Source organism: Juglans regia, chromosome 1 (genome assembly GCF_001411555.2).
Source record: "Juglans regia cultivar Chandler chromosome 1, Walnut 2.0, whole genome shotgun sequence".
NCBI lineage: Eukaryota > Viridiplantae > Streptophyta > Magnoliopsida > Fagales > Juglandaceae > Juglans > Juglans regia.
Genome location: NC_049901.1, coordinates 6836002 through 6852771, shown reverse-complemented (window position 1 = coordinate 6852771; position 16770 = coordinate 6836002). Strand labels below are relative to the sequence as shown.

The 16770-nt window shown below is 36.8% G+C and overlaps 2 protein-coding genes across 3 annotated transcripts; both read right to left on the bottom strand.

Moving 5' to 3' along the window:
• Positions 1 to 155: 155 nt before the first annotated feature.
• On the bottom strand, positions 156 to 8102 carry LOC108988056 (kanadaptin). The gene is made up of 12 exons (XM_018961156.2): positions 7627 to 8102; positions 7430 to 7515; positions 6341 to 6420; positions 5961 to 6016; positions 5098 to 5146; positions 3981 to 4127; positions 3667 to 3762; positions 3260 to 3373; positions 2859 to 2989; positions 2342 to 2583; positions 877 to 1701; positions 156 to 786 (listed from the first exon to the last, which is right to left on the bottom strand). The coding sequence occupies exons 1-12, from the start codon at positions 8016 to 8018 to the stop codon at positions 737 to 739; spliced, it is 2268 nt and encodes a 755-aa protein (XP_018816701.1). The 5' UTR covers positions 8019 to 8102; the 3' UTR covers positions 156 to 736.
• Positions 8103 to 9434: 1332 nt separating this feature from the next.
• Positions 9435 to 12062, bottom strand: LOC108988060 (biogenesis of lysosome-related organelles complex 1 subunit 2). Of its 2 annotated transcripts, none has more exons than XM_018961159.2 (3): positions 11870 to 12062; positions 10119 to 10324; positions 9435 to 9930 (listed from the first exon to the last, which is right to left on the bottom strand). In XM_018961159.2, exons 2-3 carry the CDS (start codon positions 10197 to 10199, stop codon positions 9661 to 9663), a joined length of 351 nt encoding a protein of 116 aa, XP_018816704.1. In that variant the 5' UTR covers positions 10200 to 10324; positions 11870 to 12062; the 3' UTR covers positions 9435 to 9660. The 2 variants fall into 2 exon arrangements, with proteins under 2 accessions (XP_018816704.1, XP_018816705.1); XM_018961160.2 differs by having other exon boundaries at positions 10119 to 10284; positions 11870 to 12040.
• Between the last annotated feature and the right edge of the window lie 4708 nt (positions 12063 to 16770).

Here is a 16770-nt window from a genome sequence, read left to right as displayed (position 1 = left end):
GACGATGGAATCATGGAACTCCTCATAGAACCCTGGGACGATCATGTCATGGATACTAACGCTTCAAATATAAAAAATAAACCTTTTGAGAGAGAGAGAGAGAGAGAGAGAGAGAGAGAGAGAGAGCTTTACATTGGACTGAGAATACCTTCAAGTAAATTCATCAGCATAATATTAAAAACAAGTAAGTTTTTATCAGTAATTTCAAGTAGTTGTGTCTCTTTCAAAGTATAGTCAATTTTCTGAACGGGTTACCTGCAAGTCAAGTCGCTGCTATCTCCAACCGAAAAACATCAGTCTGCTCATGGTGTTGTATCAAATTGGATCGATAATTTCGAGGATGGGTCGAGATCAATTTATCAGACCCATATCCTATTTATTTTTATTTCTTTTCTTTCCGTGCATTGTATTTGCTGCTATGGAATATTTGTTGGCCCAGTACCCCACATTTTATATATCTGGCATTTTCCTAATGCAATATTTCCATGGAAAAACAGTGCAATTCTCTGACTCAGTTGCATATTGCACGATGTTGTTTCTCTATTACTACATCTTCCCATAACGTCTCCTACAAAACTCATCCGAGTCATATCCCTCCAACTTAAACTTGATTGCGAAAGTCCAAGCAAGAGTGAGTCCATTTCCACCATGAATGCCTTCAAAAGTACAAAATTTCATGCCAATTTACATAATTATCAGCCACGTACTTCAGAGTAAGCACACAACATTTGGAAACTCAGTAACCATAGCGTTCGTTTAAGGATGTCCGCCCATCACCTGTTTGACCTGCATAAAGCATAAAGATGATATAATAATTAGACCAGCTACAAATAAAAGTATGGAATACTTGGCACAGCTCTAGAGCAGATTGCTTACCTTCCGGGGGTACCCAAGATTCATAATCTTTAGTACCATTGAGAAATGAGGGCTTCTCAGGACCTAGCACCCTCTTAGGCTTTTTGTTATCCCGACTTGACTGGTTATCCCCTGAACTATCTTGGCCTTCATATTTCTCCTCATTATCTGGTGCACAATACCCCTTTTGATGCTTTAACAGCAATGCCACAGCATCCTCTGCCATCACAGCTCCTGAAGAGGAAGATGTCCACGATTGAGGAGCATTGCTGTCGCCACCTTCAGGTTTATCAACTTGCTTCCGCTTCCTTACAATCAAACCTGGTGCAGCACTTTCAATCCCAGACACCCCCTTTGTGTGTGTTTCCTCCTCAGCGCCCAATATTTTCGTCCTATCTTTGTAGTCAACAAAATGATCAGGCTCGTGAAGATCCAGGGGTGCTACTTGTTGGGCCGCTTCTATCTTTCTATCCTCTATAGCCCCAAGCCATTGGGGCTTCACAACAGTATATACAGCTGTTTTGCCTTCAGTTGCATCGCTGACAATCTTGGCAGCTTCTGGCTTCTTGCTTGACTCCACAGTTGCATCTGTAGTTTCCTCTTTCAGCACAGAGCCATTCACCCGTTTCTCTGGTTGACTCTTTTCTTTTGGACCCGTAGGAAGTTGCTTCTTAATGGCAGCTGCGGGAGTTTCTGATTTGTTGGGCTTCTGCTCTTTTGCTTTCAAATCCCTTTTATTTGCAGCTTCTCCAGTTGGATCAGCAATCTTCAACAAGTAACATATCCTATCCATTTCTGACTGGAGAGCTGATGAGTCCTTCTCAAGTTGCACGGTTTTATCAAGCACTGACAATAAGAAGATCTCAGAAACAAAATAACAAGATGATATGCTCTCAAGCATTCAATATATATATATTTTTTATAGGTAAAAGCAATTTTATTGATACTAAAATAGTCATAGCCTTAGTACACAAGAAGTATATAAGAGAATTCACCTAATTACTCAAAGTAAATGCCAAGCACCCTTTTTTTATAAGTAGATGCCAACAATGAAACACCAAAAAACATTTGCATCACATTTCAGCAATAATAAGATTAATCTATTACTTGGACATGATAGAGGTCAAATACACGTGCATCTCCAAGTGCTTTGAAATCTAGGCTTATAGTTGAACAGAACTCATGACACAAAAATTTGTAAATGGCCCACCAATTTTCATAGGTAACACGTGAACATACATACATCAAGCATCATTAATTTCCATATTTGTTAAACAGCTCCGCATCGATGCTACCGACATTAATAATGCCTTCCCAGCATGTTAATCCCTTGACTGTTCCCTTATCACATACAAATGCATGTGGAGAATGATATATACACCGTCAGATATGCAAGCACACTATGACAACACAAAACAATAGGATTCTTCTTCCCAACAGTAATGCATTCAAAATCAATTGACAAATCCAGAATATGATATCTTACCTAGCTGAGATGAAAGCCCTGACATGTAAGCATCAAGTGCATCTCCAACTTCAGTTTCAACTGTAGTTTGTGATGCCATTCTGTTCTTTTCAATTGAAAGCAACTTTTTATTCTCTTCCATTTCCTGTATTATGGCGTCTCGCTTATCAAGAAGAGTATCAGCAGTTTCAACAGATTGGTTCTCACCAACTTTTTGACTAGAAGCCTTCTTCTTTGTCCGATCATAAAATTCATCCTCATCACTGAGCAAATGACATAATTTTTTCTTGATCAGTAAACAAATTTTCTTGATAGAAATAGACATTGCCCAAGTGCACGGAACATATAATTACATGCACTAACAACAAATCCACTTTGCATGACCATCATCATTGTTATTGATACTTCAAGAATAAAACTATATTATATCCTCTGGAAGTTCAAATATTTTGTTTAGGAAAAGAAACTGAAACATAATAACACTAAATTAATCTTAAAGTCTCCGTTTAAAACAGAGCATTTGCCATAGATAAGATACCTTGAATAGTCTTCATCATCTTCTGTGGCTCCTATCTTCTTTCCACGAGATATCTTTCCAGTACGTGCACCTATACTTTCTTGGATACTATCATTCAGTGTCTCCTCCAAGTTTTCTAGTTCTTCCATAATCTACACAAAATTGTAAGTACAATGTCAAGATATGTGTCCACACATGAACCAATATCTCTTTCCAAAAAGAAAAGAGACTAATCCTCTACTCAACAAGCATAAGCTTTGTAAGTAAGAGTCATGCTTGTTTGAAGGTGTGCCTAGGGTGTGTTAAAAAATTGATTTCTTGGATGCATACAGCCTATCACTAAGTTTACAAACACCACCTATAAAAAGAAATATAAATTTAAGTTTACAACCACCATGATTGTATTAAATATAGAGTTTTACCTGTGTAATCCTTTGCTCATTCCGAGCAATTTGAGTCTGTTGCCCTTGTGTCAAACCACCTTGAGCAATGTCTTTAACACGGATGGCGTCTATTTCCTTTTTCATATGAGCAATCTGCAGCCAGTAAAGTGAATGTGTACAGAAGGCATAAGCACCAATATGAGTGTGAAAACTTAAGGACATAGAACACAAATTGGGAGTAGACAATTCTATTAGACTTGATTTATAAATCACTAACTGCTCCAACACCCTAAATGAACACCCATCAAATAGTTTCCTTACTGGTTCTTGAAAAGGAGGTCATATGTACTTACAGAAAAAGGAGTCTAAGCTAAAACACAAAAATATCATTATTTGATTAGACATGGCCTAGTTAGAAAACATGGTATCAGAATCATGGCACTTGCCTTTTCCGTTCTTTTCAATATTTTGCCACGGGTTTTTTCCTGCTTCTCTGTAAGCTGTCCTTTGTATGTCTGCCAAGTTACTTCATCACCAGTATCCTGAATATACACCAAAATGTATCAGTGAATGTGGAAAACATTCAGAGTAAATTTTCATCAAAAGAAACTGAATCCTGCATTTCAAAAAAATAAAAAAAGCTATAATATTTCAAGAAAAGAAAGATTCTATCCAAGTCACATCTGATCAAAGAAGTGACTATCAATAAATATATAAATCTGATCTGAGACGTGATCAATGACCATAAAGCCCCACAAACCTCAGTTTCTTCGATTGCATCCTCTCCCATACCCCATGAGATACCATCAGCAAGAGATGCTTCCCGTCTTGCTCGTTGAAGGGAAGCTTCCCGGTCTAGCACCTCTTCTCGAATTTTTGCATCTCTTATAACTTTCAAGTCCCTCTCCTATAAAAGGGAAAAAATAAACCAAAAAAAAGGACTAAAGCAATGGGAATGAAAATGCAAACAAAAGGGGGAGAAGATTATCTAAAAATTTATAAACAAAAAAGTGTAAATAGCCATGAAGATGCTATGTGAAATGAACGTTAAAAAAGAAGTATATCAAAATATTGCTTGGGGAACACAATTGTAACATCATCAAACGGAATAAAAATGATCGTGAAGGTTCTTGATGACTCATTTGTTGAAAGTGTTTGCAATTATCTGCAATCCTTGAATTCCTCTTTGATAAATGCTGACTTCAGTCTATTTTTATTTTTTCACTTTTCTAAGGTTTGAGAATTTCATATTGTTAGAGCACACTTGTTTGTAAAGGACTAAATGTCCATGACTTTCTACTTTCAGCTGTAAACTCTAGTTAGGTACTTCTCATGTATACTACTTGTGTACTTGGGCTTTGCCTATTATTGTGAATAAAACTTCTTGATTACCGATAAAAAAAAGATAAAAAAAAAAAAAAAAAGAGGGGAAAACTTGAAAAACGGATGCTTACCACAATACAATATTTCCCAAATGGATCTTCATCTAGATTATGAGAAGTTAATGATAGAAACAGGAGAAATCCAAATTTTTTTTTTTTTTATCAGTAAATAAGATTTTATTGATCACAAGGATAGGCAAGAGCCCAGGTACACGGGACAGAAATCTACAACTATTCATCAAGAAGAGTAAAACTCTTGTCAAATATGAATATGCACCTGCCTACATATAAGAAAACACATGGTGCTATTGATGATAGTTTGTGCTTTTGTTCTTCCAATTCCAGATGGAAACTCCAACATACTCTTCTTTAAAAGTAGGGACACTAACATACTCTCTTGTATGTGAACACAAGGGATACATCATATCCAAGCACAAAAATAGCAGATCATATCAGAAATTGAATGATATTAAAACGTTGGCATTGAAATCTTACTGGCAGCATCAATTCAGCCGGTCCTTGGAAAATGTACAAGCGAGATGAACTATACAATTAGAAAAAAGGAATGATCAGAACCATATACCAATAAAAATATTTAAAGAATTTAAGAATGATAAACATAAATACCTTACGCCTCTCTATCTAAACCTATCAATACCTTATACCAATGTAAAAAGCCATTAATAACTATCAAAGAAGTGGGTTCAAATCCCACTGGGTGCAAACAATCTCTAGGGGCCATCGGACTGGGGAATTTTCCCATTGAATTACCCGAGATGCACTTGCAGAAAAGTCCTTACCAAGGGCCTGTGCACCTCTGGGATTAGTTGGGACGCTATTCCCGGACACTCGGTGCCAATAAAAAAAATAACTACTAAAAGAAGAAAGAAGCAAAGAAGAAGAACAGCGCAATAGACTGTCAACAATACAATAAATAATGTAATTATAAAAAACTAATTAGTACCATGCAGTCCAAGTTATCTAGGAGAATCTTTTTTTTTTATAAGTAAATCTAGGAGAATCTATTACCCATGCAGATCCTTTTTTGATCAGTAAAGAAAATCTCATTGATCATAAGAATAGGCAAGAGCCCAAGTATACGGGACATATACAAGAGCATTGTCTATGTGGTGCTAGTTTAGACCCATGCAGATTTTACTAGCACAGACCAGATGGAAGAGAATCACAAGAAAATGTCATAAAACAAGAATAGATTGAAGTATTTATAATTTTTCTTTACAAGGAAATTTACTCAAAGTGCAAAGGGGCGGAACCCATTACAAAGGAAGTATACAATAGGAGACACCCAACCGAAATTTATATAATGAAGTTAAAACAATCAGGGAAAAAACACTCACTGGCCAAACCGAATGACATCACCAACATGCAAGTCCACATAAACATTTTTCTTAACCTGATTAAAGGGGAGAAGGAACAGTGGTTAGATAATGATATCACCAATTGACAATTATCGTATGTCACAACAAAAATGCTTTTCATGAAAAAGCCATCAGGAAAAGAGGTGAATTCATATATGTGTGTGCACTTGTGTCACAAATTAACATATTCTTAGAGATATCTCATAGGTTTCATTGATAATTTGAGAATATTATCAAATAACAAAACCATAAACAAATAAATTGAAAGTTTAACCTCATACATTACCATAGTTTTTAATATTTTTTGTGGTAATAAATAAAATAATGCAATTGAAGGGAAAAAGGTTTCGAGGTAATACCTGACTCTTGTTAATGAAAGTACCATGAGTACTGCCAAGATCATAAAGATAGGCATCACCACTTCTTTTAAACTGAAGAACTGACAAAGAGAACATATAGGTTACCTCTATGAAACTATGAGAACACTATTAAAGGTTAAAGTTTGTACAAACAACTCCATTGAGCATGAACTTGTTCATATCAATAACATAAGGAAGCAATTAGTAATCTCTTCGGGCTTCCACATGTATGCATTGCTTTATGATATTAAATTTCCCACTAAAAAAAGGGGATAAAGATTTGGCAGTAAGAGTCCTTAAAAGATCTTATCACACACGTCCATAAGTTCTAGGATATCAGCAGATATTAGGAATCATGTGCCAGGGGCTACTGCATAAGCTGGGAAGCTAGCCTAAACTCAAGTTTCATTCTTGAACAGGAGTAAAAGCTAGTTCATAGAAATAGTGCAAATCACAAATCCTATAATTACTGATCAAGAAAAAGCAGAGTACAAATCCTATAATCTCTTACTGAATCATAAAGCACTGCCCAATTTGGTATAAGAGGGCCTGGTTACAAGCATTTGGGCAAATCGTTTAAACAGAACCAAATGATATCAACATCCACACGTTTACTTATATTACCAATAAGGATTTACGTACCCACACACACAAAAGCTTGAGCTATCATAGGAATTGCTCATATGATGAGTTTTAAAAGTTCAGTTCATATGAAATTGAATCTTGGAAAAGCAAAGGAAGCCAAGTTAAAGAGAAACGGGTGGAGAAGATGACAAGAAGGATTACCCAGCTACATCCAAACAAAACCCACTTCTTAGCCACCGCCAATATTTTTTATTTATAACATCTACAAAACTCCAGAAAATCTCTACCACCATCCAAGTAGACTCAATGTGAAGTCCAAAATCTAATTCTCATGATATGGAAGCATTTTCCAGCCACATTAGCAACATGCTGAAGTAGTATATCCCAATTCAGCATTTACTTCAAGAAAGCACACCCAAAGCCATTTTTGTTCAATGTTTAATTTAGCCATAGAGAAAAACAAATTTAAAAAAAAAAAAAAAAAAAAGCAAAAAATTGTAGTACCGGCATGAAACCGAGAAATGGTCGGGTGCTCAAGTACAAAATCGCAGAGATCCACACGTCCAAACATGTAAGCCCCCTTTTCATGCCTGAATGAAATCCACAACATTAGCACCGAACAAATACATAATGAATAAAAACTTAATCAAGTGCAAGCCCTGTATTTTCTAATCGGAGTTAGATATAGATTCAATGCTTACACATGGAATTGATCGATGATAGAGCCATCCTTGAGAATCTCAAGGTAGAACTGGTGGCATGGAGCTCCGCTCCACGGGGGAATTGTGTAAGGAGGGGGCGCAGCTTTAGCGCTCTGATGCAATGGAGATGGCTCCGACGTTGTTTTGGCACTGTCATGCTCAGTCTCGGGTAAATTCTCTATAGGTTCTTCTGCGGTATCGAATTTGTTTGTATCGAGTTCTGGCTGGGGTTGGGATTGTGTTACAATATTATCGGTTTGGGGTTTGGGAGGAGGTGGGCCCATGGTGGTCGTCATCGGTTCGCTTGAAGAAGAAGAAGAAGAAGAAGAAGAGGAGGTTTGGGTTTCGTCCAGGGTTTTAGGTGGTGGAGGGGGATCCACGGCCATGGTCATTGTAGCAGAGCAGAGAGAGAGAGAGAGAGAGAGGCAAACGACGACGATGAAGACCGCTGAATAACGACTGTAAACTTCGCAAAAGGGCTGATCGTTGGATCGAATATTTTTTCGGCCTTTTATAATACTGGGCCGGGCCTCTAACTTTCTTTTTCCCGTCAGCTCGTTAAGCCTCCGTCACACGTCCGTAATAGAGATAGGAATGATCAAAGTGATAGTAGGCTTGGGTTGATTAATAAGAATTAGTAGCTGAGTTTATTTGTTTGAGTCTAGTTGAGTCGGGTCACGACCAATTTATTGTTAGTTATATTTTGATTGGACTTTATGTTACCGTTGGAGTAAATGATCTGTGGCCCAAGAAAGAAGTCATATATATGGTAGAATGAGGGACCTGTGGAGGGATCGAAAATCATTAATGACAATGTCTTCTTATTTTCTTTTATCTCTTTCGTTTGGAGGTTACGTCAACCTCAAATTTGACGATTTTCTTTACATTTTTTCTCATTCTTTCTAGTTATTCAAACACTGTCTATCAAATGTGTTACAGCCTCTCATTCGTCCCTCCTGACCGACCAAGGCCGCCGAAGACAAATCAGTCCGTGTCTCTCGCTCTCTGAGTTGAATGAAGTGAATAGCTACAACGTGCGAATTTATCTTTTCGTATTCTCCATTTGAACAGGGATTGAACTACATCCCACAACTGGTTCATCACTTGAAAGGTTCAGGCAGCTTCTCCTAGTTCACGAGTCTCCGTTTTATATCCTTTTTTTCTCTTTTGTTTTTCCAGGGTGCAGTTATGTGTGAATTGTGCATATTTGTGGTGATTCGACACTTGTTTGGTTTAAAATATCCATGAGGATGGATAAATCGCGTAGTGTTGGTGAACCTGGTTGCTGCTTTTGACACTGTAGGTTTGTGAAGAAGAAGGAGGAGGAAAGGAATTGATTGGAGGAGATGAAAAACGTCACGTGAGCATTGGGTCACTCGCCCGATTCTTACACATGGAATCTTTTGCTAGGTTTAAATGTATAATCCAATATATTTTTACCCATCTCGAAGCTTTGAATGTTTCGAATCCACCTAAAGATTCAGCTTTACCCAGAAGTTGGCTTAAAGACTAAGGAGTTTGCTCAAGTTATAAAGATGGAGTGTGCTCTACCAGGTCTAAACTTCAAATATGAAGGTGCAAACAATCTCTAAAGATCATCGAATTGAAAATATTTTTTTTTAATTACTCAAAATGCACTTACTAAAAATTTTTTGCTGAGGTATGTGCACCCCTAAATTAATTGGGATACTGTTCCTTGACTCCCAATGCCAAATCAATAAATAAATAAATAAATCAGCTTCACGAAGAAACAGGTGGTCTTTTCGTTAACAGAAAAGCTCGGCTAACTACATTGTGTTTCATATGGGTGATAAGCTGAATCATGAATCTGGTGCTCTTTCCGTGTATAGAAGAGATACAAATATTTCAGGATCTCCAATAAGTTTGGTGTTCGACAAAAGCAAAGAACCATAATCTACTGTTCCAATAACCAAACAGGATCACATTTACAACAAACACAATTCAATGAACCAACTAAACCGTTATCAAAGATTTCAAATAAGAAATACGAAGCAGACAGACACGTTGATTAGTTTACGAGGTGGGAGGGCTTTGGTAGAGGGATTGCACTTTGGATTCTAACAAAGACGCGTACTTATCGAGCATCGAGATGACAGCTTCAAAATCTGTCACTTGCCTCTCTATTTCACTGATCTGCTGGACGTACTCGTCGAAGCTGCTGCTCTTGTTCTTCAACTGCTCCACAAATACTCTCAGCCCAGAGGCCACGTCCCCGAAGCCGTTGTACTCTTCTGCCACTCTCAGATTCATCTTCTCCAACAATTCCAGGTGATTATTCGTACCCTATCCAACAAAATCAAAAGCAGATTTGTCATAATTTCTGTTGGCAATATTCCAGAATTAAGTAATTTGGTAATTTGAACCCTAGAAAATGCGGAATGAGAGGTGAGAGGGGATTGAAGATCAAGAAAAGAATAACAAAAGGACAGTGCAAATTGGGGGTTAGAGGGAGAGAGAGAGAGAGAGAGTACTTGGAGCTCGGATTTGATCATGGTGGAGACACTGGTGAACAGGTCGTTAAGCGAGTCGGCGAGCTCGTCCTTCCCAGCCATGAAGTTTGCTTTGGACCGTTTGGCCCAAGGCAAAACAACGCGGTACCACTTGTATAGTTGTATTAGAGCATTGGCAATGGCAACTCTAAAGTTTGGTTAGAATCTCAACTTTTGGTTAGCTGAATCTACATTGGATTAACTATCTTAAAGTTAAAATAATAATATTATATTATATATTTTAATAATATTTGACCAAAAAAAATATATATTTTACAAATACACTTCATATATTTTAATAATATTTGAAAAAAAAAATTATACAACAATTCTTGAAACCAACAATGCATCTAATTCATCAATATTCGCAACCAGTAGAATAAATAAAAAATTCTGCCAGTGCATGCCATTGTGTATTGACCAACACACGGCACCAACACAGTGCGCAAAAATACCAACACACTCCATACAAATACCAACACAGTCCACAAAATACCAACACATTCCACAAAAATAACAACACAATCCATACAAATAGCAACAAAAATACCAACACGGTCAACAAGATATAAATGTTATATCTGCCTGCCTCAAACTGACGTGTAAAACCACATGTAAAACTAGCAGGTCATAGCAGGACATAGCAGGTCATAGCATAGCAAGACATAGCAGGTCAAACCAAGTAATAGTGTGCCACAATGCATGTTTCAGCTATTTGTTTGTTTGAAAATCTATGTTGAATACGTTAGAAGGTGGAGTAGGACTTTCTCATACTCCTTTGGTAGTCCTACGCATTCAGTATCATGCACTAGTCTTTTTAAGTCATCAATGATTACTTCTGATTTTATTTCTTTTGCAATTTATCTTCTGTAAGTTAATTATCAGATTTTATGAGTTTGAAGAATACTGTACTTTATGTCCACATACACAAAATATTTTATAGCATAACTTTGTATGTTTCTTCTAAAGCAGGTCTTCTAAAAATGGAAGCTGTCATCCTCCACAAATGAAAACAATTCCCACATGATCTTTGTAGTACAGAAAAAGAACCAAGTCAAGAAATGGACCAGCTTTGCTTCAAACAGAGCAATCATACGAGCAGAATAGAAACCCGGCTGATCTCTTCCCTAGAGAAACACTAAGAAACCAAAACAAACCAGAAAAAAACATGAGCATCAAAACTCAAAATTCTCAAGCCAAGTCTATCAGAACCTTAAAACAGAACCACAATGTGGTTTCTTCTCTGATTTACCTGCCAAAAACAGCACAAAAATTGCAGAATCACCCTAAATTTACCAGCAAAATTGCGCCAAATCACTAGATTTAATAGAACAAAACAAGTCCTTTCAGAAACCCAGTCCAAAACCATAAAAAATATAAATTCACTCCGTTATTAGTACATACCCACTTCCAGAAAATCGCCTTAATCTAATCCCATGCCCTTCAAAAGAAATCACTCAACCAGCATCCTAAATTAGGTCAACCCCTATCATATTCTCCCTCCCAAAGACACCCAGCTATTCGGAAACAGAATACCAAGAAGATTCCAAAGTTCAAGCCCGCACGGAATACAGGGGACCCAAACCACACATTACCCATTAAAAAAAAAGTAGAAGCAAGCTACTCTGCAAAAACAACCATTCATGCAAGCGCCCAGAAGCGTCTTTAGAAAGAGAAGAGGGAGAGGAGAGACTCAGAGAAAAGGGAGAGAAGAGCGAGGAAGAGAGACTTACCGTTTGGCCTGGAAGAATATGGGAAAGAAGATGACCGACGGAGAGAAGAGGGACGAACGAGGAGCAAGGGTTGAAGACGAACGAGGCAACAGAACGCGAGGTAGCTTGCGGGTTGAAGAGAGAGAAAAGAACGAGGCCACCTTCGATGATTGCGCAAGTACCTTATGAGAAGAGTAATGTTAGATAGTTTTGTAACTGCATTTTGAAAAAAATTATATTTATTATTAAAAAATTATTTTTTTTAGAATTTTAAATTTATCTTTTTTAAAAAAAAAAAGTGTATAAACTTTATACAATATTTTTTTTTTAACAAGTTAAACATAGCATAGATAAACTAAGTGATTACAAAGATATAAGATTCAGTGGGGTAGGAGTCCCCAACAATCTTTCCAAAACAAACAAAAAGCAGCACCAAAATAAAAATAAAAACAGGGTAAGTCAAAAGTTTGACTCCAACCCAGTCCCACAAGGGGATGCCGCTCAAAAGCAGTTTTAACATAGTCTGATAAACAGACTATAAACCTACGACTAAATGCCGTAGTCAAGAGGGGTGCACTGCGTTTTGTTGATCTGGTCAAACTGTAGGAGACTATCACGACCACATCATCTTGATCACTGGTTAGGGAAAACAGAAACATAGGAGAATAGCAACTAGAAGACCCGATACACCGGCAAAAGACCGCCACCAACGACAGTGACGCGTGTATGGCACGCGGCACACTGAGCGAGAAAGAAGCAGGTGGATCTGAAATATCCGAGGCCGTTGGCCACTGTGGTGCCTTGCGTGGCGGCTGGAAATCCCTTCTGGTGTGGTGGCGCAGGAGGCCTACGCGCAATGTAAGCTGCGCGTGAGCCATACGCACCTACGCGCCACTGATCTGGACAGTTTCCTTCCTCCGTCCGACAGATCGGCTGCTGGGGAGACCATTGGAGAGGGGCGTGGCAGTCAGAAAGTGCTGGCAAGCAGCAGATCGGAACAACTTGTTACTATCACCGGAAAAAGTTCAAACAAACTGGAAATAAGCCTATTAACTAGAGCTGGGCGATCGGAGAGGGGGAGGAGACGAAGCTCCACCACCCTCTGAGTGGTGACGCTGTCATAGCTGGAAATGAGAGAAACGGGAGAACGAGAAAAAAAAGGGAGAAACGGGTTCGCGAGGGTGATTCCTCCTTCGTACAATTTAAAACTAGAAAGATCATTTATCTTCCTCGATATGGCCAACGTTTACATCTTTTGGTCTCTTCGATTTCGTAAACTCGTGAAATTGAAAATGGGTAGCACTTGAAGCTGGTCGGGTGGGAAGTAAAATTTTACACTAACCAATTGAAAGCTGTCACATGGGTCTCTTTATAGATTTTTATTTACACCCTCACACAGGTGATGAAATCAATTTATTTGAATCCTCCCCCACCCACGTGATCTATTCCCCTCACTCTCACATCATCTATCCGTCTCTCTCTACAATACAATCTGGTTTCCAAAAATTTGTGAGGCTCTCTGTTTGGTTTTCAAGATTTATGGAGCGCTCGTGTCTGGTGAAACTTTCCGAAAGGTAAAACTTTTTGTTTGTTTAGTCCCTCATTTTTGTCATCTCACAAAATCTACAAATCATTACGTGGTTCATGAATTTAATCAATTGAAATGTGCAACCTTTAGGCATTTCACTTTCTATTTTTTCTTTATAATCTTTTTTTATTTTACATATTTCACGATTATACTTTTAAAATCTAAAGATCATATTTATTAATCTATCTAACATTCTTTTTATGTGTCGATATTTTTTATGATGATAAATGTGTTGTGACCCTTATGCATGTCTGGTTTATAAGGTAAACCAAGTGGTCTCGTGACCTTTCATTGTCATTCTCTATCAGCTAATATTTGTGTATTTTCTCTATACTTTGTCTGACATCTCCATCAATATCTTGGTCTTTATTTACTTTTCTTTTATTTCATTTTTTTTCCAACTTGTGCGGTGCACCACATACAGTAGCAGCATATAAATAGATTAGAATTTTGTGTGATTTTCTTACGAGTTTTGCGTTGAAATCTTTAAATTATATTCTAGAGTTTTGTATTGAGTACACTACACTTAATTTTGATTATCTATTGAGCTATCATTGCCCAGTAAATTATATTAGGTTGAGTGAATGATGAGTACATAAAGAGATCACGTTGAGATTTTAGATAGTTGTAATTCTAGTATCGATGAAGTTGAAATGATTGAAGAGGATGATAAGGTTAAACAAGACAAGAATATGCTCAATGAAAGCCATACGATGTCATTTTTATATGTGAAGCCGTATGTGGGGCTAATGTTTGACAATCTAAATGATGCACATAGTTACTAAAACATGGACACGTTCCATGCATAATGGATGATTGTGATATGTAATAGCATAAAACGCAATACAATAACGATTTACATTATCATTAACGATTTACATTAAATGTTTTATAGTAACATTAAACGATTTACATTATCATTGACTTTAAAAAAGTTCAAACTAACTAATAACGAAATAATAAAATCCAATACGCAATTAAGACACTTTTGTACTACTTCTTCATTAATTTGAATTTTGCATTTTCTATTATTGCACGTTCATATGCTATCATTTCATTTATTCGTTGTGCTAATTGCAAGGCTTGCTTACAACAATCCGGTTGTTCCATTGCAAAGTCAACTCATTAAAAAAATTTACACTGGTTTTGAGCCTTGTAATATGGACAATTCAAAAACTGTCGACAACAACTTTTAGGATTGGCCAACGTCCACTGCTTTGAGGGAATGCCATAATAACATAATGGTCTTCGTCTCGACATGATTTAATTCCACCTTCATAGAATGTAAACTAGATATGGTGTCTCCGCTACTACTTCCCATATTTCTATAAACAAATATAAAAACAAGCAGTCGACAAACATCAACAAGTTGATCCATCACTATCTACAAGTTGATCCATAAAAACAAGCAGTAAATAAACACAAGGTGTGTGAGGTATTTTTACAAATACAAGGTGTACAATTTTTACAAATCAAATAGCTAAAGGATTTAAAAGATCACCTATACTTGTCATAGGTTGTATGTTTTATCAAATAACATTTAGAAGAGTTTCATCAAACAATCTAGTCGAGACAATGTTATTTATTGGTATAACCGCATGGTTTAGAATGTTTCAGTTGCCATTCTTCTTCAAAATTAAAATTTAACAATCAATCTCATTCAAAAACATATTTAGAATATATAGAGATCCCCCACAAGAAAATGCATAAATCAAAATCTTCAAACAACACAAGAAATAGATCTCCACAAGAAAATGCATAAATCGAACCCTAGAATTACGGGTGTAACCGATTCGGTTTTAGAAAAAATTTGAGACCGAACCGGTATGCACTGGTTTTGCATTTTCAATAACCGATTCTGGACCGTTACCCCCTAAAACGGTACTTCCAGTTTTATTGGTTTCGGTTCGGTCCGGTACGATCTGATTTTCTGATTTTAATATACTATATACTATATTATACAATATATATATAATAGTATATTATAATATATAATATAGTAATATATTATAGTATATTATAATATAAAATGATGTAGTATTAGTATAACTATTAAGACAATAGACTATAGTGATATAAGATTTTAAAATTTAATATTATATTAATTAGTAGTTTATCATATAATACAAAACTATTTTATATATAATTATATATTATATATAAAAATTATATATAATATAAAAAATTATAATATATATGAACCAGTCCGGTCCAGTTTTAGAAAAAGAAAAATCGAAATCGGACCGATTTTGATCGGTTTTAAGAAAAATAAAACTGGTGCCGGACAGAACCAAATTTGATACCGGACCAAACCCACCGGTTCACCGGTTTTTCTTTTTACACTCCGAGCTAGAATCGCATGAAATGCAAAAATAAGCCCATAAATCAAACCCTAAAATCCAACAGAAATAGCATGTGAAATGCATAAATTAAATACTTACCCACTCAAGGAGAAGATTGCACAAGAGGGAACGGGTGGTGAAATTGGCACTGCGGGAGGGAAGGGGTGGTGAAATAGGCGTTGTGAGAGAGGGAGGTGGTGGGGAAAAGGCGCTACATGAGAGGGAAGGGGGGGGAAAAGGCGCTACGCGATAGGGAGGGGGAGGGGAAATCGGCTGCGTGAGATAAGTTGATTCGTTGTATGAGATTCGTTCATCTCTTCGAAATCGTGTTGGATGACGAACGAAATGGGGCTGGGAATGAGAGATAACTCAGAAAGGGGGCTGCGAATAGAAGGGGATAACTCTTCATAAAGAGGGCTGCAAATGGAAGGGGAGATGAATGATTCTGAAGGGTCGGGTGTAGGTGTTTTGGATTTGCACCTCCTACATGGCCAGTAGTTATTAGTTGGTGTGAAAATGAGTTTTATACATAACATGCATTGAGTTTTTCCCATTGAAAATCGTATTTTTTTATCATTATATTTTCAACATGATATGATATTAATTGATGGAAAAATAAGTGAAATATAGCAACGATTTTTATTTATTTATTTTTTGAAGCAATCTTATTATTTAACATTATATCATGAAATAATATAAAAATAATAATGAATTACATTACTGCATGAAATTAATCAATGGGTTTCGCGGTAGCTTTTGTTCATGGTAATTGGTAAGTTATTTATGGGCCGGAGCTCTTTATTTGGGCTGAAATGAATACAGAATATTTAACTCGAACCTGATTATTTGTGAAGCCAATCACCTGTCAACGAGAATCAAGTTAGTACTATACTTCTTGTATATTCACGCCCGAGACATTACGGGTCAAGCAATAAACCGATTGTCGGAAGGAAAAGGGAACAAGAATATAAGACTGGAAAAATGAAAATGAA